Here is a 26479-nt window from a genome sequence, read left to right on the forward strand (position 1 = left end):
GTCCAATCCTACTGAAGGTCATGCTTTATAAAACAGCTCCATATACTCTTAAAGGATCCAAAGTAGAGCATCAGCAAGACAGGCATGAAGCATGATCTGATGCAAGGTGAGTGTTTGGACTATGACTGTGGTTAGAAGTTTTTCACAGTGCTTTACTCAACTCCTGGATGTTGCTCGTGTGTGTTTTTTTTTTTCCTGAACAGGTCTGAGTTCACCCAAAAGCTGGAAAATGCTCTCTCAGCTTCTCTTCATCTCCATTGCCACAAATGCTGTTAGCAGTCAGCTAACGGCGGCTATTTGCGCTCCGTACATGAGAAAACCAGGTCTGGTAATGTACTAAGGGGCTTTTGATGACACACAAACAGATGTTTGGGCAGAAAAAACCTTACAAAAAAAGCACATGTTCTTTATCTGTGCAGCAGAGTGAAGTTAATGTCAAAATATTGCACATAAAAAATGTTCACATAATTGCCCTCTATTATAACCTTTTAAATGGGACTCCCCCCCCCCCCCCCCAACATGAAATGGGTTCATGTAAAATTCAAAAATCATGAAGCTTGATTGTGTCATCAATGGCAGAGGGCATATGTAAAGTTATGAAAACTTGTCAACATAACTGTTCTTTCACTTTTTGATCAAATCTCTGTCCCTCTGACGCTTTATCTCTTTCTCCCTCTTTGGTAGAGATTATTGACATCTCTGTGGACTGTGGGACTACTTTCATTGGCCTGGCCATACAGATCTGCCCAGTTGCCTACATCGGTTACAATGAGTCACAGCTCTTCCTCAACAACATTATGGATGACCCAACCTGCAAAGGCTCCCTGGACTGTTCTGTGGCTCCGCCTGTGCTCCGCTTCAACTTCCCCCTTAACAGCACAAATGCCTGTGGCAGCAGTTTTAAGGTAGGACATGGATCTCTCACACAGTACAGCCACACATCAGTGTGACCTACAATACACACAGAGTAGGTGGTACAATGTTGAGAACTGTGTATTGTTAAGTGAACAGTCTAAGAAAGCCTTTCTTAGCCTTTGAGCTTAGTCAGTGCCAGATGGTGCACCCACACTGAGGTCCTGATCTATAAAAGCATAGGGGTAAAGAGCATGCCTTGTCTGTCTACTCAGGGTCAAGTTTTTGTTGCATAATGGCCATTGTTAAATGATCATAGAGTTTTCACTGGAATCGATGCTTTACCATTTAACAATTATGCGAGAGCCCTTCTGTGAGAAAATTCTTTTTTGTATTGAGATTTTTGTGTTGAGATACGCCTCCACAAATAAACAGCAAACTATCTGTATCAAATATTTACTCACTGACCAGTTCCGAACACCTGCCCTGTGGGAATGCCTTGTAGGTGTACAGTTAATGATTATACCTCACCTGTGCACCAGCGCAACAACCACTAAGGTGCCACTGCCACTCAGTGTCTTTGCTATGTGAAAATGTTCTGCCACCCAAACAATGCAGGTTAATAATTATCCTGTGGTGAGAGATGAGCACTGATGAATGGCACAGAGGGTGAATGACACACTACATCAGATGTGTCACAGTTTGTAATTGTTCACCTATAAAATGTAGCTTGGTGGGCATTTCTAATAAGGAACTGGAACCCTACTGTTTTTGTTAAAGTTTGTGTTATTTGTATTATTACAAAGTTTGTGATAATAATAATTATCATTATTGTGTGTTTTCTAAAACAGAAAAGACGATAAGTCATAGAAGCACCAAATGGTGGTTTTATGTTTTTTTCTTGAATTCCAATCTGTGACAGAATGAGGCTTAAGTGGGATGCGGGGATGAGGCACATTGAGACAAACGTCTTATTTAACACAAAACACCTACACTTGGCACACATGCTACATTACATCAAACAGCGACAAACATATGACAACACACGAGACATATATAGACACACACTCAAGATGATTACACACAACAAGGATTAGGTGGATGACACAAGAGGGCGTGGCACTGCCAACTGACACACACACACACACACACACACACACACACACACACACACACAGATGTTTGAGGAGGAGGGAGGGGCCGTATTGTGACACAATCCATATGATCAAAATTATTTTTTTCTCCTGAGCCAATGGCAAAAAAAGATCTATGCATTTTCTAAAGATAAATATTTCATACCACATTTTGCAAAGAGGTCCATGATTATTTATCTAATTCTCTTGTGGACTAAAACTGGATATGCATAGTTTGCAGGATATTCTGAAAAATTTGACAAAAATACTTAACGAGGGCTTTCTGTAACAAAAAAACAACCAAACAAAAAAACTGCATCATTCCATGCATTTGCCCCAGGAAGCATTTTATATTCATTTGGGCATTATTTAAGAATTGCTAAAACAAGTGTGTATACAATGATACTTTGAGAAAACAAGATATTTGAATTGAATTGGCTCATCATTCTGTGTGTCACTTTGATAGAATTATAACATCTTTTACTCTTATGATAGATTATGATGAAAATTGAAGGGTACATGTGGATTGGATTTACTCAAAATTAACATTTAAGGCAATGCATGTTGCACCAGTAAGTTAGTCCATGGTTCTGTTTTTCTCTGCAGACCACCAGCTCTGTAGGCACTGGAATATTGTCTGACATTTCCAGTGTCCAGACGATGAACGTCAGTGGTGTGGTGCAGTCATATGACCCCACAACAAGCACAGTCACATATTATGCTGAGCTGAAGTACTATTACGTGTGTTCCTATCCTCTGGAGTACCTGGTCAACAATACCCAAATGGATGTGTAAGCATTCCTTATGCTGCTTCCTTATGCCATATCAACAACATAATAAAGAAGAAGCTTGAGCTTGCCACCATTGTCTCTTATATTATACAACTTAACGAGACAGACAGAGAGAACTCACTGGGGAATGTGCTCTCTTGTTACTACAAGATTTCTAAGGCAACCAGTGGGGAAGCAGTGTTGGAGTGGGCAACCAATCAAAAAAGCACACAAAATATAAACATTACAGTTTTAACACTGCCATTAAAACAAAAATAACTTTAAAAGTAGTTTGGAGGCATTAAAATAATCTCAAAATAGTCAACAGTGGCAATATCTGGATTGTTTTATTACTAAAGTTTTAATAAATTGCTAATCTAACCACAATTATATTATTAGAGTCTTCACTTGGTCAACTCACTGACTGAAATTACATATAGGGAAGAAAAAGATACTCAACTACTCATAGTTAGCTAAATTAAATTTTATGTCAAATTTCATATTATCATATAAAATGTAGTTTTGTTTGCTAGGTTGCTATTTATAAATGTTATTAATGAAGTATATACTACATGATAATTTGACAAAGTAATTAGTAATTTTGTGAGAATTAGAAATTTTGACAGAAAATGTATATTTAAAGCAGCATGTATTATACACTTCATGAACCAAAATGCCATCAAGTTGGAACTTCAAGGTTACTTGGACTCTAGGTTAGCCGAAAACTCCAGGTTAGCTGAGTTCATGGGAAATAATTTAGTGAAGGGTTCCTGATAAATGGCCCTCTCAACCTTACCACGAATCGCACCTGAAGATTCTAGAGTGTGACGTCGTCTTCCACAGTCTGCCGGAGCAGCTAAAAGAAGAGCTCTCCAACCACTCTGTCCCTCGACTAGTACTAGATCACCTCTGTGATTCAAGATTGAACAGTAAGTGACTTCATTCTGGTTGTGTTAGGTTCACGGTTCTGTCTGTTTGTCCCGCCCAGTTCTGTCCTGTGTCGCTGATCCGATCTGGTGCTAAACCTCTTCATCCCTGACAGGTCGTCCAACGCCATGGCGGTCATGAACAACAACGGCAGCTTCATCAGTGCCCTCAGACTCCAGCTCTTCAGTGTAAGGCACCTGAGCAGCATTATCCCCTTATGCATGTCAACAAGTCAAGACCACTCGAATGTGCATCTCTGCTACAGATGGCACTTCAGTAATTATCCACCTCTGTCATTTTTATGGAAATTCTACAAACACAAAAACTCTCAATTAATGTCACTCTTCTGTTTTGTTTAGGATCCAAACTTCACCAAACCCATGATCATTCCTTATACAGGCATTGAACTGAGGACCAATATATATGTGCAGGTCTTTGCCATCAATATCATCACCCAGTACAACTCTGCTTTTTGGCTTTCTGGTTTGTTTTCAACATAAGGCAGCAGGGTGTATCTCTAGCTGTTGTGTCTATCTTGCTCTTGCTGGATTAAGTTTGAAAATGCTAAGTGCTAAATTCTAAATGATTCTTTCTCCACTTTAGTTACTTAGTGCTGCTGGACAGATGTTTCGCCTCCACTTCAGTTATTCCAGGCAATTCCACCATCTACAACCTCTTCGTGCCGTACGTTTTCACCTTAAACTTCATATTTCAGGAAAGATTCTACAAAAAATTCTTATATTCAGTTAGTAGAAAAAGTGTAGATGTTTGGTGATTTGGTGTTCCATAGGTGCTCAGTGAATCTCCTGACCAACGTGATCGAGAATGGTGTGAGTCGACGAGCTCGGTTCTCCTTCCCTGCTTTTCGCTTCACACAACAGTATAACCAGCTTGTCTCTACATATTACCTGCACTGTATCACGCGACTGTATGAGAGCTGTCTGCAGTACCTATACGGTGAGCTACTTTCTAACTCACCAAACAAGTAGCCTTTGGATTCTTCATTTGACATTGAAAATGGAGATCCATGTACCCACCTACAGACATCTTCCCATGCGTGCTTGTGTTGTGTTTCTCATGCCTACATTCTCCTCAGCTATGTCTCAATGGGAGAAAAAGAAGAGACGTGAATTCTGCTTCTTCGGGGCTCTCAGAGCCCACCACCCTCACGTCCCCTCCCATCATCACCAACGTCGAGACCCGTATGACCATCGACTTACACACACACACACACACAAACACACACACAAAATCACATTTATTTTTTCATTATTTGCTGAGCTTCAGCACTGCTGGGCTACATTGGTGGGCTAATTTAGTCAATAAAACACTGCGAGGATTATTCAACAAATTAAAACTACAATTAAGTTAATTGACAACCAATAGTAAAAACAGTGTCAAAACAGATAAGTTTGTCCATTAAACTTATCATAGAGTTCTAAAGTTATAATCTACTGGGAGTGATGTTTGGGTTCCATCCTAGTTCAAAAACTTTCATATGATCATTGGAATAATGATCATTGTGCAAAGTGGTTTGTTGGGTAACTTTTCATTTGGTTTCCTGTGTTTCATTTTAGTTATGTCATCAGATGGGAAAGGTAAGATTTGTCTTTCAAAACATTAACATTCAAAATGTTAAAATATTATGTCATTCAAAAAAATCTGTAGAGGCTTGTTATAGCTGCCGGTCTTACTCTGTCTCTGTATCTCTCTCAGACACATCTGGCAGTACTAGTTCACCCTCTTCTCTGAGACTGGGCGCAGCAGTGGGCACTCTGGTGTTCATCGGTTTTGTCTTTATTGGGATAGCTGCTGTACACAGCAAGAAGCTCATTTACAGAGTCTGTGGTAGAGTCTGCCACCACTAAGCTTCAGAGTTAAGGCACTACACGCCAATGCAGGCTCACTTGGAGAGTGGCCAATTGCTGACCTCCTTCCTAGAATGTAACAATAACAATATTACAATTAGCACCAGAATATATATATATATATATATATATATATATATATATATATATATATATATATATATATATATGCAATGATAGGTTATCATATATTATTTAGGATTTGTGCAGAAATAATGCAATGCATTATTAGCATATTTAATATAATATTTAATATTTAATATACCTTTTATATAAAAGGTTTTAACTTGTCTTATCATTTTGTGCAGACTTTGAATGTCAAATAAAACATCAAGACAAGTTGAACTAATTAGTATTTTTATGTTTTAACATGCTATTTTAGGACAAAATAAGCTGAAGGGTAAATGTTAGTTTTAACCTTTATAAAAGTATGCTATAATTAGGGAGAAGAAGAAATAAGTATTTATGTCATGAATTAAGGTGATTAACATGAACAAACTATGTATCTCTAGGCCTACATTCACATTCTTGAAGTAATAAGACTTACTTGACCGGAGTGCTAATGAAGTAAAATAAAATAACTACCCACAGTCATCTAAGCTTTGAAGACAAAACACACAGTTGCTTTTTAAATTTATCACTCATCCAACTTTAGAAAAGTTCAGAATGAAAGTGAAGCTCTCAAAGGGATTCTAAGAGGCATATTAGTAATACATGCAATTTCATCATTGAATTGATGTTCTTAATTATAAACTTATAATGTCTGAATTGTCTACAGAAAACAGAAGCTGCAGCTCTGGGTAATATCTACAACAATAAGAATATTAACATATTGAGCAGTGTGATGTATAAAGAATATAAACAGTGTTGCTACAGTTGAGCATGAGCTAAACATGAGCTGTTTTACTTCTGCCTTATGGCTGGAATGAGGTTCTGACTAAACCGACTCGACATCATTTTACACCTCTTATTCTTGAAACAGCATTCAGAAAAAAATTAAGTCAGAAACTCTGGTCTTAACCCAGCAGGAAATCTCGCCACACACAAATACAAGAACTCAGAACTTGCAAACTCTAATACAGAAAGCAAAATCTAATATATTCTCTACTTCCAAAATACTGACCAGAATGTGATGTATGGCCAAGAGGACTTTTTAATAATGTGATTTTGTATGTAGGGTGTACACTGTCTCCCTCTCCCTCTCTCTCTCGCTCTCTCTCTCTCTCTCTCTCTCTCTCTCTCTCTCTCTCTCTCTCTCTCTCTCTGTGTGTGTGTGTGTGTGTGTGTGTTCGTTCGTTCAGGGTACGTCTATGCGTCATATTCTATGCAAGGAATATGAGTTATGATTGATCCCTATATCCGAACTCAGTGTAAAAAAATTGTCTGGAAAGGAATACATGTCTGAAGTTAAAGAAAGATATGCTGAGTGCCATCATGCAACTAGGTCATGTCGAAATATGTGCTCAAACACCTACTTAAAAATAGACCGTGATTTATGGGCCTTCTTGGCATGCCTTTACTCCCATTCTCCTGTCAGCAGTAACTCTGTGTATGTAGTAAAACTCTGTGCATTTGACAGTAGATATTTGTAATGATGGACACAGGGCGATCAGACTGTGCTGTTTTGTTAACTCGTTGATCGGTTGGTGAGGGAAGGCCGTATGCAGGGCCACAGGCTGCTCATAGCATCGTTGACCTGGTGCCAGGTACACTCTCACTTTGTCAGGTGCTCATTATCATAACATTAGATGCTGGCAGGAAAAGCATACTCCGAGAGACAGCACACAAATGATATGTCATATACAGGAACATATGCAATGCATATCAGCTGGACATCCCAAAGTCCAAATGGGAGTAACTGCAGAGAGTTGGGGAGAACAATAAGGTTAAGATTTTGTGGGACTTCTAAATCTAGACAGATAAACAAGTAGTTGTGAACCAACCATTGTGATAGTCGACAAGATGCAGGCTGGATTGAAAGACAGCACAGAGGCACTAATCATGGCAGCACTAGAACAAGTTCTGAATACAAGACCAATAGAGGCTGGGATCAACCACATCAGGCAGGGCCCTGCATGCAAAGATGCCATTTAGACAATCCAACATATAAAAGTGGGGTGCAAGATGCTAGCAGACATCTTGGAACACCATAGCAAAGTGGTTGGCATAGTGTACAGAAACATCTGTGCTGACTACAGGCTAGAAGTTCCAAGGACAGAGTGGGACACATACCCAAAGGTAGTGGAGAATGACCGAGCTAAAATCCAAAATTGTAATGGATAACCAACTAGACATAGTAGTGATGGACAAAAAGCAGTAGAAGGCCATAGTGATGGATGTAGCAATCTCTCACTATTGCTATGTGAAGGCAACAGTGGTTCCCATGATAATCGGAGCACTAAGGGCAGTGATCTCCAACTGGGAAAGTGGCTCCAGCAGATACTAGGAACAACATCCGAGATCTAGGTCCAGTAGAGTGTATTCCAGGGAACAACTAAGGTTCTATGCATGACCCTCAAGCTCCAGGTCTCTTGCAGAGGACCTGATCTACTTCTGAAGCACTTTGCTTGAACAGCTGATGAAGGACTCTGTCCAAAATGTGCTGTTTCTTTGGAAACTGTGTACTTTACTACAATTTTGAATATCTCTCTCTTTATATATATATATATATATATATATATATATATGTATATATATATATAAATATTATACAAAATAATTAAGTAATTCTACATATTGTATGGGAGTCTGTGTGTCAACGAGGTCAGCCAGTTGGTAACTTTATCCTGGTTGCAGGGCAGATTTACAAGACTCAAAAAGCCCTGTCACTTTCATCTACACTGCTGCTCCTTTGTTTCCCACAGTCAAGACAATAGGATGGAATTTCGTACTGAGAGCAGCAGAAAAGCTCATTCATAATTCAAAGGACCAAAGCATCACTGAAGAACAGAACCTGTATGGAAGACAGACAGCGAGAGGGAGACAGAAAGAAAGAGAGAGGGAGAGAGAGATGGTGAGAGACAGAGCGCGGGGGAAAGAGGGAGAGAGATACGTCTACTACTTTGTTTTCAAAAAAGCTTTGCACTGAGCACTGGATACAATGTTATTAAGCTGAGTTACACAGGAAGCTCAGGTGACTTCATAATCGTTTTATGACGTGGCATAAAAATGACCAACAAAGTGGCACAGAAAATGTTCTCATTAGCGAGAAAGGAGACAGTCATGTGTCTCCGCACCGTTTCCTGTCTCGGTTGCCATGCATGCTGCTGGATTTCTGGATTTTGTCCAGAAGGGCATCCTCCGCATGCCCTGTTCCACTGACGCTGCTATGTCCTGCTCTTCCATCACGCCTCTCTCAGGATGGTATGGCCTGTGCCTTTACGCCTGCCTGACCTTCCTGATCAGTCTCGGAACGCAGGACCGCTGCTGACCGGATCCAACCTGGGCGTTAAACCTGTTTCAAGACACCTGTGACTCTGCAGTGGTAGCTGGTCATGAGAGTTGTGCCAGTATCACTGTCAGGAGCAGCAGTGCTGCTAGACTCTTTATATATTCCCACCGCGGGAATGTCGCCATCATTTGGGTATCATAGGAGAACCTTCAATATGCAGCAAGGACCACATTTTCCAAAATCAGTTTTTTAATTATACATGGAAAGAGAACAGGTGCATAGATTTTAATGCTTGAAGGGATAAAATGGCTTTATTATCTCAAGTTATAGTATGGAATTATACAAGAAAACAGGCAACTAATAGAAAAGATTGACATTTATTATGCAAAGTACATTTCTATTTTAGGACCTCTAAATACCAAGTACATCTAAAGTTCTCTCTAAACCAATAGAAAAGTGACTGGAACAGAGAGCAAGCTGGTGAGAGGAGTGTGACAGTGCATCTCTCTCAGATACGCACACACACACACACACACACACACACACACACACACACACACACACACACACACACACACACACGCACGCACGCACACGCACACACACACACACACACACACACACACGCGCGCACGCGCACGCGCACGCGCACGCGCACGCACGCACGCACGCACACACACACACACACACACACACACACACACACACATACACACACACACACACACACACACACACACACACACACACACACACACACACACACAGAGATCTGCGCGCGTGCGCGGAAAAGAAAGGCAGGGAATTCAGGGTGCAAAGAAAAACGGAGAAGAACGTGCAATCAGAAAATACAGTATTTCTAGTTCTGCAGCCACTCGACACTTAACCACTACAAATATCAGAGGAGGATGGAAACGACATTCATTGTCATTTCAAAGTGCAGGTGAGACAGCATCAGTTGGAAGAGCAAAAACAAACTCCTTTTATGATCATTTAAATTAATAATAATGACCAGAAAATCATAAGGCGAGAAAAAAGAAAAAAATAAGGACAAAACAGCAGACCACCACATTACTACTTATAGAAAAACAACAACAATGATCAGCAGCATCCTACCAATAGATCCAAAATGGAAACAAACATGTAGACGTTGTCTCTGTAACAGACCACATAGTTACAATCATTCCTAAATACAGAACAATGCAACATGCTAGCTAGCAAGGCTGTGCAAGGCTAGCTTATTATTTCTGGGGATCAGTTACTGAAAACATCCAATATCTCTATAAAATAAGCCTCCATTGCACACATGGAGAGTCAGTTTAAGACATGCCTTAACTAGCAGAAAAACCACTGTATCAAATACCAAAACATACTCAACATAGCCAAAAGGCAGCCACCCTAATATCATATCTAGGTTATTTTAAAGGACATACAAACATAAAAGTATCAGTAAGCACTATGAGGACACTAATTAGTGGGTGTGGCCTTTAGGGTCCCTGTCCCTATAGTGTCTGTATCACTGCTAAACTAAGAGTAGTCCACCAACAGAAATATCTGGTTAACAGTGGTCCTCATCAAAGGTCAAAGAGCTGGACCATGTTCTTTGACCTCTGATTAAGAGCTGTTTTGGATGGCTCACACACACACCCATGTCCCTGCTTCCACAGTAACAGGAGTGTATTGAGAAAGGTCTGCCATCCAGGTGGAATTCTGACAGCAATGGTTTAATGACCAGAGACTGACCAGTGGTACAGGGAGTGGAGAGAGGCTGACAAACTGTGAGTGGGAACATTCCCAGTTAAGTAAAGCCTGTAACTGTAAATATGTATATAATGTGCCTTGAAAATATGCATATCTATTTGAGTAAACTGTGACTCTAGATGCAAGGCAGGTGTTCCTAATAAATTGGCCACCAAGGGTACATGTGTATTATTAACAGTGGTTAGTAATATTTTCTTTACAAATAAATAAAGGTTGTAGTCTCTCAGGAAATACTCAACAAATGTTGATGCCCAGTTAATGTATGTGACATAAACCTAAATAATACATTTTGAAAATATATCTAAATTTTATTTTGTGTGTGTGTGTGTGTGTGTGTGTGTGTGTGTGTGTGTGTGTGTGTGTGTGTGTGTGTGTGTGAAAAGCACAGAATTCTATTGGATACTGTTTGTAAGGCCTTTTCTATCAAAAGTTTGTAAGACAGTTTCATTTCACTCTGAAGGGATTTCTTCTATCAAGTCTCATCACTGTGGCCAGTCTTGTGTGAAAATAGAGGACTCATCAACTCTGCTGTAGGGTGATTGAAAAACAGAGAGAGAGAGAAAGAGGGAGAGTATAAGTGAGAGGAATTGAGGTTTGTTTAGAAAAAGGGTGAAAGTCAGAGGGCAGAACGGATAGGAATCTCTGTGTGATTAGATGGTTTCTGCTTGAGCAAGAGAGAGTGTGAGAGAGACAGCAAGAGAGAAGGAGAGACAGCAAGAGAGATTGAAGAGAGAGAGAGAGAGAGAGAGAGAGAGAGAGAGAGAGAGAGATTGAGTTCATTACTTGTTCGGTCAGTATTATGTCCTATACTCATTCTCAAGAAGCCCTGCTTCCCCCATAAGAACGTCACCATATAGACATCACTTGTGGTATTTCTCACGCTTCACTGTAAGGGTCTCTCTCTGAAACTGACTAGCTATAGAAGTAGCTTACAGCATTGGATTTTTCAGATTTTCAGTGGGGAATATAACAATAGATGTAATTTGTTTCATTTATTTAAAGGTTATGCTGAATCAGTGTTCTGAAAGCAAACGTATTACATGTACCATTAAACATGCTTATCTCTGTTTATCCAATCCACTCTTTCAGCAATAGGGGGCAGTCATGAACCACTGCAGTGCTGATAACAGGAAGCAAGATGGAAAGGAAGAAGTATTAAAGGTCTGGCAGAGAGAGAGAGAGAGAGAGAGAGAGAGAGAGAGAGAGAGAGAGAGAGAGAGAGAGAGAGAGAGAGAGAGAGAGAGAGAGAGAGAGAGAGAGAGAGAGAGAGAGAGAGAGAGAGAGAGAGAGAGAGAGAGAGAGAGAGAGAGAGAGAGAGAGCTGAATCACAGGCTAAGGGGGAGGTCCGTGTCCATAATTAGTAGTATCACTGCAGGTAATATTTCCTCTTAGTATTGGAGCCCATTACTCAAACTCAGCTTGTAATGAGAAATGTACTTCTACTGTATCCTGCTGTATTCCCGCTATGGGCCTGATGGCTATTACGCTAGGGTAAAGTTTATAATAACAGGCAGTGGAACTGGCACATTAATATTCTAGTGCAGATCATCAACTAAACAGAACAGTTATAAAGGACAATATATGTGCACCAGAGCTCATAATGACTAGAGGCTATCACACCATTGTTTGTATGTCTATGCATTTTCTACACCAATTGCAGTCCAAAAGTAACTTGTATGCATTAGATAGATGTCAATACCATTAACAAATCAACCTTATTCTTCTTTTGCTTAATGTTCTTCCAGTTTCTGTTTGAAGAACACATTAGATCAAATCTTTTAATAGACTGGCTCAGAAAACTGAGCTTCTGAAAAAGAAATTTCAAATGAAAATCTGTTTTAAGGTTCAGTTTCAAGTAGATGAATAAGATGTCTCAGGCACATTTTATCATGGGCGCATTGCACATATCTGCTCGTTGCGTGTGTGTGTGTGTGTGTGTGTGTGTGTGTGTGTGTGTGTGTGTGTGTGTGTGTGTGTGTGTATTTGCACTTGTGCATGCATGCGTGCATTTGTGAGACTCCCGGAGAGCACTTCCTCCTGATCCGAGTGAAAGGGTAATTGCCTGTGAATAAGTCTAGCTTTAATAAACACTAGCGAGCCGTGCTACCTGTGTGGCAACCTCTCTCCCTCTCAACTCTCCGGACTGTCATATCCACCGGAACTCAGCTGGAAAACCCCAGGACCAGGCACTCGCCCCATTAATCTCTGCCATCAGACCACACAAAGTCGTTTACCTGTGACAGGCGTCTTGGTTTACCGCTGGTGGTGTAATAGGTGGTTTGGGATAACAGATTTAATTTGTTGGATAAGGTAAATTGCTCGGTAAAGCTGAGTGTTGCTAGATGCTGGATGATTTGTAGCAATGACCTGACGTTATAGTGTCTGTGACGTGGGGGGATTACCAGAGCTTGTTGGAGAGGTGCTGTAATATGAAGAAGATAGAAGATGCCCTTTTCCTCCAGAAGCACATTCCTCTCCCCGAATGAATTGCATTGACATTTCGGGAAAAACAAAGCCTATCTCTTCTGCTAACCCCTTTGCAGTATGTGTGTGTTTGCTTGGGTTGACATGGGAAAAGGAGACATTAGTTGGTACTGACTAGAAATGTGCAGAGAGAGAGAGAGAGAGAGAGAGAGAGAGAGAGAGAGAGAGAGAGAGAGAGAGAGAGAGAGAGAGAGAGAGAGAGAGAGAGAGAGAGAGAGAGAGAGAGAGCTGAATCACAGGCTAAGGGGAAGGTCCATAATTAGTAGTATCGCTGCAGGTAATATTTTCTCTTAGTTTTAGAGCCCATTACTCAAACTCAGCTTGTAATGAGAAATGTACTTCTTCTTCTGTCAAGAGAGAGGGTGGGTGGGACAGTATCCGTACCCGCAAAGCAAAATGAAACATTTCCCAAAATGACAGCAGCAAATTAGCTCAGCAAGCGCTTGCAACACCAAACCAAAAAGCACTCGCACAATCTCTGAATGGCTGCGTCATACTTAGGAGAGCAGATTTCTGTTTGGGTGTTTCTGAGCATGCTTCCTAAACTCAGAACAAATATTAATCATTCATACAAAAAAAAAAAAAAAAAAAGTGCTACCAAAGTCTGGGAAGATTGGAGAAACACAAGGGACGTAAAGAGGACATAGAGAGAATGTGGAAAACTAACACACAAGTTGTCCCAGTGCCAATAGGGGCAGGGTGATCTCTCTGGAACATCGATCTCAGGACAGAAGAACACAAAACGGAACGTTTATTGCATGGATGAGACAGAAATGTTTATATCTGCAAGTAGGTAGATTTTTTACATATAAAAACGTGCGATTATAAATGCAGGTTTAAAAATGGACACAATTTCTTCAGGAACATTTGTTCCTTGGGGCATTTTAATTTAGCCTAGGTTCTTTCAACAGCTATTAAGCAGCTGAAATGTCTCTCAAAGTGCACTAAGGAATTTTGAGAAATACATCATGCACACATGCATGCACAGACACACACACACACACACACACACACACACACACACACATACACGCACACGCACGTGCACACGACTCCCCAATCCACCTAACTGGGATGTACGACAAGAGGAAAAGTGATGTGGACAGAGAAAATTGAGCTACCACAGACTCATATAACCAGCATGGAGGACATTTTCCAATCACATGGGAACCATGAGGCAGAAACCAGAAGGTCGTCAATGGCCAAGTGCTTCTGCAAGGAAAGAGAGGTACATAAGACCCAGCTGAATGGGAATAATAAGATCAAAGCCCCAAACATGTATACCCCACCAGTCTCCAGATACCCAGCAGGCACAATACGCTGGCCAAGAGAAGAATCTGAAGCTGCCTACATTATGACCAGAAAAGTCCTCGCAATGAACAGAGCACTCAACCCCAAACGCAACATCCAAAGGTCGTACACCAGCCTGAAGGAGAGCGCAAAGGACCTACAAAGAGTAAAATACAATGTCCAGGCTGAGAGACAAAACATTCATGAGTATTTCCAAGCAATATCCCCCCCAAGGATGATCTGATGGAGTTCCTGAATCAGAGGAAGGACATGGACCCCATGGAAGCAGAGGAGGTGCCATGGCAGAATAGGTCTTCTTCAGAAATGTAATTTCTGATGACTCCCTCTCTAAATGAACATCAGCAGTCTTTGTCTTCCAGCATTGCTTTTCCATCATTCTCTCTCTCACACACACTCATTGTGTCAGTGTCATTTTGCTAGGTGGGTAAATAATACTTTACGAATACAAACATGTCTTCAGCCAGTAACCTAAGCCCTCCAAGTGTGTGTGCCTGTAGTCTGTGGAGCTGATGACATTAAGAGGTGACATCATCTAACCTTGCCCAGCTGAGCAGCAGGGAGGGAGGCCTTAGCTGTCGCCGCTTCCAAAGCTCATTTGAAATTCAAAGAAGTAAATTATGAATGCTGAGAGAATTGAGCAGACTGCATCTCTCGCCTGCCAGGATATTGGAAGACACTTCCAACAAAGGAAGAAGAAGCCTTGCGCTCACACCCCCTTTTCTCGGCAACACATTATCTAAAGGAGCTTTGGTATAAATTAGGGTTGTGGGCATCTAGTAAGTGAATTACGGGCCGTAAATCAGCCTCCAAAGCCATATAGAATGGCTTTAAGGGTGTTAATTAAAAGCAAAAAGAAACACGTGCATAGTGGGAACTGTAAACCTCTCCAAGGGCAGACAGCACTGAACAAACAATCGCACGATAATTTCCCTTCCTTTGTCAGGAAGAACAGAATATGTCTACACCTGCAAACAAAGACACACGCACATACACGTACGCACGTACGTGCAAACATACAGACACACTAGCTGTGTGTCTTAGTGCTTGCCTTTTTCTCCTCTCTGTCTGATTGCCTAGTGTGTTTCCATACAGGCCATGTCTCTAATGTTTCCCCTCAGCACTGGCTGTAATGCCTGCCCTCAGCCTTGGCTGCCAGTGGAGAGCTGCTTGAATAGCCAGAGTGGTCAACACTGGCTAAATCCAATTTCGGCTCATAATGGCGTTTCCATCTGAAGCTGTCCCAAATCAATTCCCCCTTGGAGTGCTCTCTCTCTCTCTCTCTCTCTCTCTCTCTCTCTCTCTCTCTCTCTCTCTCTCTCTCTGTCTCTCTCTCTCTCTCTCAATACGGATGGGGAAAAAAACATAATTAAAGAGCATACAGCTGTAGCCATAAAATTGTGTAAATGCTAAAATGTCTTAAATTACTGATTCAGAATGATGCAGAATGATGCAGAATGAATATTTCGTTCAAGTAATCCTATAAAGCAAAAAACTCTAAAAGTAAGCAATTTGTTTAAACGGAAAACATGCTGTTTGAATGCAATAAATGGATGGTTGCATGATAATCAAATATCGTGGATATTTACTGAACAGATTCCATATTGTAAAAGCTTCTTCTGGGAAGCTCTCATAATAGAGCTTTTTTATACGTATGAGAACACAGTTAGATCTCCAGCCATTCGGTGTTTTTGTTTGAGTTCCTCAACCTCCATGCACATTCTGAGTTCCATTTTTCCCCATCAAAGCTCTGAGTCCCTGAAATGACACTGTACAGCTGGTGTTTAAAAATCCAATAAGTACCAATAGGATTGGCAAAATGAGAGAGAGCTGTGCAGAAGATAGAAGTACGGGAGATGGACTTGATTATCGATTATTGTGTGGTATGTTTCTTCTGAAGTCTTGACTACAGATGCTTGGGCTTCTCATGTAACATCTCTATCTCTGGTGTCATTTCACATTGGAGCTGTTTACAGTGGCTGTTGGAGAAACAGCTGGGGGGTTACACCTCATGCCTATGTGGTTATTTGATTCTCCAGAAGAAACTAATGGCTCGATTTTGAAGGGTCTTCACTGCTTCAAATAAAGTTCAGTGCTAACTCTCCAGGTAAATACAGAGTTAAAATGTTGGAAAGTAGACCACTGACCTTATGATACAACTGGACAAAGTGTTCTCAATGACCCTGATTCAGAGTCCCCAGGAATTATTATGACTTCTTATCCTTAAGAGTCTAGGTAAAGATACTTCAGCACATGTGTTGCACATGCACACACACACACACACACACACACACACACACACACACACACACACACACACACACACACACACACACACACACACACACACACACAAGCCCTCAGCAGGTACTACAACATTAAACATAAAGGTTAAGGTAGAGATACCAGTGCTCCAGGAGTTCCTGCTTGTACATGAGCAATACAACAAACCTTCATTCTAGGTTGTGCCAGCGCTTCTGCAAAAGGTTCTGGCAAGATGTAAATCATTTTGGCATCAGCAAAATGAACCGATATATTTGAGTTACTCGGAGCAAATGTATGCCAAGGCTGGCTGGTTTGTCTCATCAATGATAACTAAGAACTAGTTATCAATCATCGTAAGTATGAACCTTCATGTTAAGGCAATACCCCACCACACAGCACTGTTACAGGATGATACATTATCATCAAGAAAAGCTGCACACTAAAGATGTTTTCGTACATGCCATTATAAGGTGAGCTAGTAACGCATAATAGTCTCAAGAGAAGAGGGAATCACTATCTTAATGTATGTATTCAGCCTGATAAAAACTTTCATTAGATAAATTGTTTCAGGTACAGTCATGTTTTATGTATTTCACTTTAGCATTTCTTTAGAAGCATAGGCACGCACACACACGCGCTCGCACACACACGCACGCACACGCACACATGCACACACACATACGCACGCACGCACACACACGCACGCACACGCACGCACACACACGCACACACACACGCACGCATGCACACACACGCACGCGCGCACACACACACACACACACACACACACACAGACATAGTCATAACGTAAAGATGTAAATAGATCAGGCGGGCAGGCAGGCTGCTGCAGTTCTTATGCTGCAGCCACTCACCAGTGCCACACACCTTAACACTTTTGAATGACTGTGTGAGTGCACCCATTTCATAAAAATACTGACCTTTCAAAACATGTCTCTGGGAAATGTTTCCACGGTAAACAAAAACAAATGAGGATGCTCTGCAATCACACACACACACACACACACACAGATGAGAATCTGTATACTGTGTTATCACAAACCAGGGAAACTGGAACTCAGGAGGTGATTACATTACTGAATAATAATAGAAAAAAAAACAAATATCACTTATGTTCTACACATAACAATGTTATTCTGTTATTCGGTGGATCAGGTGTCCAGGCAGGCTGTTAACCATTCTTGGCCTGTGAGCTGTGAGCTGGGTGCTCCCGGATGCTTTTCGCTAGCAAGTGCGAGTACACCTATTAACACAATAATGGCCTCTGCATGCCCCGGACACCTCAGCTCTTATATATGTTCAAACGCAGTAGATAATTGCACACAAGCTTTGTAAACTATGACACCATTTCTGCCAAATACAGTTTTCTGGTAAGGTGCGCAGAACTTTGCTTCGCTGAGCACAAATAGCAAAGAAACAAGTGTTGAACAAACAATCTGGAATAACAACAAAAATGACCTGGAATAACAACAAACATGACCTGGAATAACAACAAAAACAACCTGGAATAACAATAAAAATGACCTGGAATAACAACAAACATGACCTGGAATAAGAATAAAAATGACCTGGAATAACAATAAAATGACCTGAAATAACAACAAACATGACCTGGAATAACAACAAAAACAACCTGGAATAACAATAAAAATGACCTGGAATAACAACAAACATGACCTGGAATAACAATAAAAATGACCTGGCATCTGAGAGACTGCTTATTGGGAAAGATGTGAGAAAGTGTGCATGAATTTGCATGAATATGACTCATCATATAGATCCTATAGTAATTTCAGCTAATGCCTTCAGGCACTTCTGAGGATGTTAAGAAAAGAAAGGAGTGAGAAGAATGATGAGGAGAAAGATAGTGGATGAATGAGAGCGAGAGAGAGAGAGAGAGAGAGAGAGAGAATGAAATAAAGATATGTAGGAGATGTGAGAGGAAAGACAAATGTTTGAGTTGTGGATACAGCATATTTTCCTTTGAATGGAAATTGAAACCATCAATCCAAACCAACGTACCTCAGTGTACGAAGCATTCCTGTGTAAAGATGTGATGTTCCTGTGTAAAAATATGACATTCGTGTGTAAAGATTGTGCGTGAACACCGACATGGGCGTCAAAGCAACAACAATGTCATTCCCACTGATCCCAAATGTGGTCAGAAAAACAATACAACAATACAATTCATGCAGGGCGTCTCCATGTAGCACAAAAGGCCAATGCTACATCCGAATCCTAAAACAGGCATTAGGAGACCCAGGTTGACATGTGCAAATTCATATATTAAATTGAATTTAAACCAAAAAGTTCTACCAGAAGACCACAGAAGAACCTAGTTAATAACTTACAATCTGCTCAGTAAGTACAGCCAAACCTCGAAAAAAGCAGGAGTAAAAATTACTGTTAAAAAGCACAGGTCATGTTTCTTGCTGTAGAAAAACACATTAAAACAGTAAAAGCAGATATAAAGCAAACATACGAGTAAGGTAACACTACACCAGTTACAGTTTAGTCACGTAGATTACTTCCCACTGCAATAAGATGGAGAGTCTGGTCTCTGAATATTACTCTATACATATATCATGCATTCATGGGGGATTTCACAGAAAGGTTTTTTTTTTTTTTGACAGCAAGTGAAACAGTGCTTAAGTAATACCTGAAATGAGTGTTATTTCAAAGTACCCAGAATGCTTCATTCTCTTTTGTCATCGTATATACCCATGCTGCCAATATACCACCTTGCAATTTATATCATGTAAGTCTAGAAAGAACGCCAAGCAGTTTAACTAGAAGAAACTTCCTGGCCAGCCTTCACTACTGAACTTTTGCAGATATCAGCCATAAGGGGCACAGCTGCACATGGGTGTCTGCTGACCCTTCTCCTGCTTGTCCACCAGGATGACACCCATTGGGTCATGCTCCAAAACTAAAAAAAAAAACTAAAAAAAAAAAAAAGATTAAACTTTTACTGTGACTGTAGCATCCCCTGCTGGCCAATGCAACAAACACATTTTTGAATCATATAATGCGTTTTGTTTTTTTGTTTTTTTTCTGTGTATTGTTTTTAGCATAATGCTTTTCATGAAAGGCCTGCTTCACAGGCAGAATGCATTTGAATTATGTGCATTTAGCTTCAAATTGGGCTCAAAGGGACTTTCCTTAGACAGAAAGTCTGTTCAGCACTTGAATATTGAGTGAATATTGAAATGAAAAAAAGTCATTTCCTAGGGGGACTTCAGTGCACACAGAGATAGCGATTGAGAGTGCTGTGCAGATAGTCAATTGAGAGAATGTGTGTGTGTGTGTGTGTGTGTGTGTGTGTGTGTGTGTGTGTGTGAGAGAGAGAGAGAGCGAGAGCAAGAGAAAGAGAGAGAGAGAGAGAGAAAGAGAGAGAGAGAGAGAGACTGCTGCACCATGTCAGTGTCTTCAAACTGAGATTGACAGCTCTGAAGACAGCAGGAGAACTTCACAAGTGTATTCTCTTAGCTTTATTGGAGACACGTCGAATAAAACGCAATGGACAGCCTTGAATGTGGGCCTTGATACAACCTAGACTGTGTAAATTAATATTGTTGGGTTATTGTTTGAGTGCACTGAGCATGTAGGTGGATCCTGTTCTAATGCATTGTATTTGACATTAATATTATGGCCATTCATGTTAAAGATTAACTTTAATGTCTTCTGTACAGGCATTCTTCAAGAAGTGTCTTTCATGTTTTAACGCACACACGCACCAACACATTAAAAAATAAATAAGAAGAAGAAGAAGAAGGAAAAGCACCGGGTGAGGTACGAGCAGAGACGTGGCTGCTCACTTTAGTCACTTCAGTCTATTTGAGGGGAACAGAAGCAAGCACTCCTTGTGGAGAACAGACTCTTATCCTCTGTCAGTGAGATGGTCTGAATTCACAAATTACCGTGCAGCACTGTGCAGTGGGGAAGGCACCGGAGTGCAAGCCGGAGAGCCGAGGAACACTTTTAAAAGCCGCTTTGTGTACTGTTGTTCGAAAGCAAAGGGGTATTAAATCAGTGAATAAAAAACATAGTTGAATATACACTTATAGAGCAGAACCCCTGGAGTTCTGACCCAGAGTGCTGTAATTCCGACAGCTCTCTTTAGATCGCCACACTCTTTTACCCCATTGGTGGTCAACACACTTGATGCTGTGGGTAAGCACTACTATGTGAGTCATCCCAGCAGCTAGTACAGAAGGCATTCTCCCCTTAAGGGGTTTGGATCAGCTTTGCTCTGGATAATGACACATCAGCAGTGCGGGACTGGGACCCTATTAGACAAGCCCGGCTTTAGAATATTCATCCCGCCCAGGATGCTCAGGATAAAGCCCTGAAAGCGTAAATGACATGGTAAAGACTGTCGGCCTCGTCAAATATGCTTTGCCAACATTTGCACAGAAAAAAAGTGGTAGGGAGATGAATAGATTAATAGATAGATTTATACAGAGCGAGAGAATCAGAGAGGGAGAAAGAGAGAGAGAGAGAGAGAGAGAGAGAGAGAGAGAAAGCAAGGAGGTTCAGGAGGAAGATGTGGAAGCTCCAGAGTTTTCTCCTTCTCTAATCAGACAGGATCATTAACTCAAATGGGTTGCATTTAAAGTGCACACTCACCACTCATCTGAACTAATCGGTATACACACACACACACACACACACACACACACACAAAAGCACACATACATCCATGCCTACAAGCACGTCCACGTACTCCGACCGACTCACTCAAAGAAAAACCCAAACCAATGCAGCTCATTCTCCAGACTTGTTTACTTTACAGCAGGCCTGTTTATCCACATGCCTTATGATCACTCTTTATCCCCACTCTGCCAAACTAGCCAATATTCTCGCCATGACAACACAGCCTTGCACATCCAGCAAAGCCTGAGCAGTGTGAGCCAGCGCAGAGGCACTGGGCTATAAAGAGATTTGCTTTTCATCATCTCTCCCTCATACACACTGGAGAGAAAGCAAGAGGGAGAAAGAGAATAAGAAACCCCAATCTGAATCAGGCTTGAGTATTTATCTGGGAAATTGACAGACCTCGCTCCTTCAGAAATGCCCAGTGCCGCAGATTCCCGTCTGGGCTCTTGGCTGAGCGCCGGCGGAGGACAGCTCCACCGGGACTCCAGCTCTGCTGCTGTTTAGGCTCTCGAGTGGCCGCCCGATGCTTCTGAATAAGAAAGCACAAGAGAAAGAGAGAGCCAAGGGGAGCGAACCCCGCTGGGCTGCAAGCATGCCCAGCCTCAGTGAGCACGCAGCAGTACAGTCAACAACCACACACACACACACGCATCCAAACATGTAGTTACATTTACATTTACATTATGGCATTTAGCTGATGCTTTTATCTATAGCGACTTACAATTATGACTGAGTTCAACTTGAGCAATTGAGGGTTAAGGGCCTTGATCAGGAGCCCAACATTGGCAACTTGGCAGTCGCCTAAAGATCTACTCTAATTTCACCTTCCATAACTCAGCCATTACACACACACACACACACACACACACACACACACCTGTGTGTCGCTGTTATTGTCAGATGAGACAAGTATTGCAGAGGGGGAAGAGGGCAGGGAGCTATAATGGCTGAGTTATGGAAGGTGAAATTAGAGTAGATCTTTAGGGATCAGATGGGGGACATGCCATGTGAGAGAGGACACCCGAACAGGGAGAGGGACACATTAAGCCATCTCACTGGGAGCAGGCCAGTGAGGAACCCGGGCGTTTGTGTAGCTGATAAAGCCTCTCTGATTTCCACAGGGCCACACCAGGGGCATTAGCTCAGCACTGTTCACGGCCCTGACCTTCGCACCCTCACTAAGTGGCCAAGCTGTCAGCGTATTACGTGGCGCATGAAGAAGCCTCACCTGGCCGCTGCGGGCTGGGTGTGTGGACCCAGAGAGTGGTCAGAAACGTGCCCGGGATGGATTTTCTGATCCGCTCTCTCTGTCTGGCTCCAGGGAGCACTATTGATTTTCCGAATAAAAGGCATCAACATTATGTTTGCCATCATATCTTAAGCTGGGTCATTTGTAGCTGTCAATTACGCCTGCCCCGTGGCTGATGTGCAGGGAGTGATGAAGGCTATAAAAGGGTGGAGGGCCGAGGCAGGTGACATCCGTCCTGCCGTCCGGCAAGCGCCGTCTAACGAATGACATCACAATCCCAGGTAAAATTAATAACTTATTTCATGCCACGTCATCCACGGGGTAAGGCAATTAAAGTGTCAGATGAAATTTATCCCATTGCCTGCCTGTCGCTGCCTTGGCGAAGCTGCACTCATTACTGCAGTGATTTAATTAACCAGCCAATTAATTGAGGAAAAATGGCATCGTTCAGGGGTAATCTCCTCTCTGCGGACAGATGCGGGATCGCTTACGGGCAACATTTGTTCCTTTTGTAGGAAACAATATCAATAACCTCCTCCGTGCATCTGTTGCCTTGGATACCCCAGCCTCCAGAATAAGTGTGTCTCCTTGACGGAAGCATCCAATGTTAATATTAGTAACAATATCAAATTTAACTTGTTAAAAAAAAATTTCACTTTTAGAATGACAACTAAAGTCATACACATAATTCATGTGTTACATATCAAGAATAATTTTTCAGCATGCAGTGAGTGTGATTTACGGCTTTTACGGCATTTTGTATTTGATATTGTTGGTAATGGCACTGACTATAATTCTCAACCGTGTACAATTTTGATTTGTGTTTGCAACAATGACATGTAAACAATCCATCGTGCGTCACATCAGTTAATGTTAAATTTAGGGGCCTAGTTTATGAGTCGTCAGTGAAAAGTGCTCGTCTCTCACCCAGTCAGACGTTTCTCTGCTGCTTTTGCTGATCTGAGGCCTGTCCTGCTCCTCTCATTACTGGTTAAAGTGAGAGTTTGTGTAGGGGTAAATAACCCTGTCCAAGTGTACTTTACTACCAGTGTGCTAAGGCACTGTTCAGTCGTGTTTTCATAAACTACAGATACAATATAAACACAAAAATAGGAAACAGTAAATCATAAGGGATTCATAAACGGCCCATATGCATAAAGCACTGAAAAATGCAGCAATGATAAGTGTACAAAGCGCAAGCCTTCATAAGCCTACATAAAGCCATATATTCATAGCAACAGATGGTCCACGCCGCATTTGAAGCAGTGATAAGCCTCAGATCAAAAGGGCTGGAAAATCACCAGCAGTTTTTACATTGAAATAAATCTCCGTGCCTAGTGGCGTTTATTTCAGATGGTAACTTGTTATCTCATATATAGGAATAAACAGACATAATTCACACACACACACAAAGAGGAAGTATAAAGCTGCATTTTAAATATAATTTAAGCCATGGTATAATTTTCCCATTGTGCTTATATTTGCTGGCTGTGTGAAAAATAAATCATGCATCATTCTTATCCACAAAGTGTTTTTAAGATACCTTAACCTTTGCTCAGTGGCTGCGCCATCGACCCATATAAGAAGAACCACTAGCTGCCACCACCCGTAATCTACCAGCATCTTTTCCTCAGACTCAGTCAGGGCCTTGGCAGGTCAGGAAAAAAGCACTTTGTATGGGGGTGCTCAGGCACTTTATATGGGGGTGCTCAGGCACTTCGTATGGGGTTGCTCAGGCACTTTGTATGGGGTTGCTCAGGCACTTCGTATGGGGGTGCTCAGGCACTTCATATGGGGGTGCTCAGGCACTTTGTATGGGGGTGCTCAGGCACTTCGTATGGGGTTGCTCAGGCACTTTGTATTGGGGTGCTCAGGCACTTTGTATGGGGGTGCTCAGGCACTTTGTATTGGGGTGCTCAGGCACTTTGTATGGGGGTGCTCAGGCACTTTGTATGGGGGTGCTCAGGCACTTCGTATGGGGTTGCTCAGGCACTTCGTATGGGGGTGCTCAGGCACTTTGTATGGGGGTGCTCAGGCACTTCGTATGGGGGTGCTCAGGCACTTCGTATGGGGGTGCTCAGGCACTTCGTAAGTCTGCATGGGCTGACCAGCTCAGACTGGACAGGCCAGTAGAGAGGGCTGGAGGAGGCTGGGAAACGGTGATAACTTCAACTGTGCTGCTGCTGCATCCATAACTCCACACTGTCATACTAAATAGTATTTCAAAAAAGTACACGAGTGGATAGACAGCTTGTAAATAGCTAAGAAGTTCTTGCTGCTCCAGGCTTTCAGCAGTTTGTGTTGGCTGGTTCCCAGAAGCACATCTGATGAAGCATGAAGCAACTTCTACTTTATCTTACTGACAATGCCAAAGCCATGTCAGCCTTTCTCACGCCTATGTGTTTATTTCATTCATATGGAATATTCATATATATTCATAGGAAAATTTCACAGGTTGCCCAGCTATTTAAGAGCACAAATGGTCATTCACTGCTGTAGCTGTGAAGGAGGAGGCCAGCAACCAGACCCAGCTTCAAAGCCCAGTCTTCCAGATGGCACACATGTTCTCTGACCACCAGACCAGAGAGCTCTCTGGTACAGCTGGCAGAACACACACTGTATCATCTTAGTGTAAGTGAGGGCCTCCATCACACTGCCTTTTCCTTCAGGGAGCACGGCCCCGTACTTCATACAGTCCATGTGTCCTTCACGCATTCACCAAACATCCAGGGTCACACCATCATGCCTCTCACCAGGCATTCACACTGGACTTCACACTGTTCCCTATCAGCAGAGAGCAGAGGATGGCGAACTACTCAGACCTGGGGCACATGAGAGCATCAGCAGTGTATTGATGGTTAAAGCCCCCCCCCCGCTGTGGGGGCAGTGGTGTGAAGCCCAGTGAGAACTCTTGGTGAGGGGACGCCAGGCATGGTTGCTGCCCTCTGCCTTCGCTACCAATGCACATTCATAGACAGAGCTCTGAATGTGTGGAGCAGTAGGTAGAGACATGATTATTCAAAATGTTAAAGAAAATAAAATGACAAATGAGCAAAATGAATAAAAACGATTAAAAAACGCTTTAAACCCAACGCCACGTATATTAGCTCTTGGGGGAGTCAAAAGTTAGACTAAGCTTTTTTTGAGAAATATTCATTTATAAAGTCAATTTAAAAATCACAGCATGTGGTCTTAACATTGTGTGTGGGTGTGGGTGCACGCAACTGTGTGTGTATATGTGTGTGTGTGTGTGTGTGTATATGTGGCCGTGCATGTAGGCGTACGGGCATGTGTTTTTGTGTGTGTGTGCATGCATAAAAAAGCCCTTAATACACTAGCACACCAACAGAGAGCTGAAGCTCGCCTTCAGGCAAAGAGCCAGTATGTCAATCACGCATGCAATTGGATCATACATTTCAACTGCTTCAACAGTAGGTAATGCAGGCCTACTGAAGGGCTATAACCGAGTTTTCCCAGGACACTAGGGGCGCACTAACCACTCAGCCACCATAGGCTAGTGTTGCTGCTAGTATCACCCTGCCACGTGCCCAGACACGCCAGGCTTCACGTCCTGCACAGCTCAACACACAGCCCCATTTCTCACCGCTGGCTGCAGCTCTCCGTAACTGTCAGAGACTGATGTGAACTACCTGCCATGGTATAACTGGCTCAGTGATTATGTATTGAACTTTCACCTGTAATCTAGAGTTTTAAAGTGAAAGAGATTTTACGTGAAATATAAAAAGAAGGGAAATGGGACGCAGAGTGAGAGAATATAAGAGAGAGATCCATCC

General features: G+C 42.0%; 1 protein-coding gene across 1 annotated transcript; it reads left to right on the forward strand.

Annotated features, from left to right (window-relative positions):
* Positions 1-5550, forward strand: LOC113571603 (zona pellucida-like domain-containing protein 1). Its single transcript, XM_081702758.1, has 10 exons — positions 1-106; positions 204-323; positions 685-905; positions 2592-2776; positions 3798-3870; positions 4042-4139; positions 4286-4366; positions 4473-4631; positions 4775-4884; positions 5399-5550. The coding sequence occupies exons 1-10, from the start codon at positions 85-87 to the stop codon at positions 5548-5550; spliced, it is 1221 nt and encodes a 406-aa protein (XP_081558884.1). The 5' UTR covers positions 1-84.
* Positions 5551-26479: the final 20929 nt, after the last annotated feature.

The sequence above is a fragment of the Electrophorus electricus genome, chromosome 19, assembly GCF_041902795.1.
Source record: "Electrophorus electricus isolate QZ-2024a chromosome 19, ASM4190279v1, whole genome shotgun sequence".
Taxonomy (NCBI): domain Eukaryota; kingdom Metazoa; phylum Chordata; class Actinopteri; order Gymnotiformes; family Gymnotidae; genus Electrophorus; species Electrophorus electricus.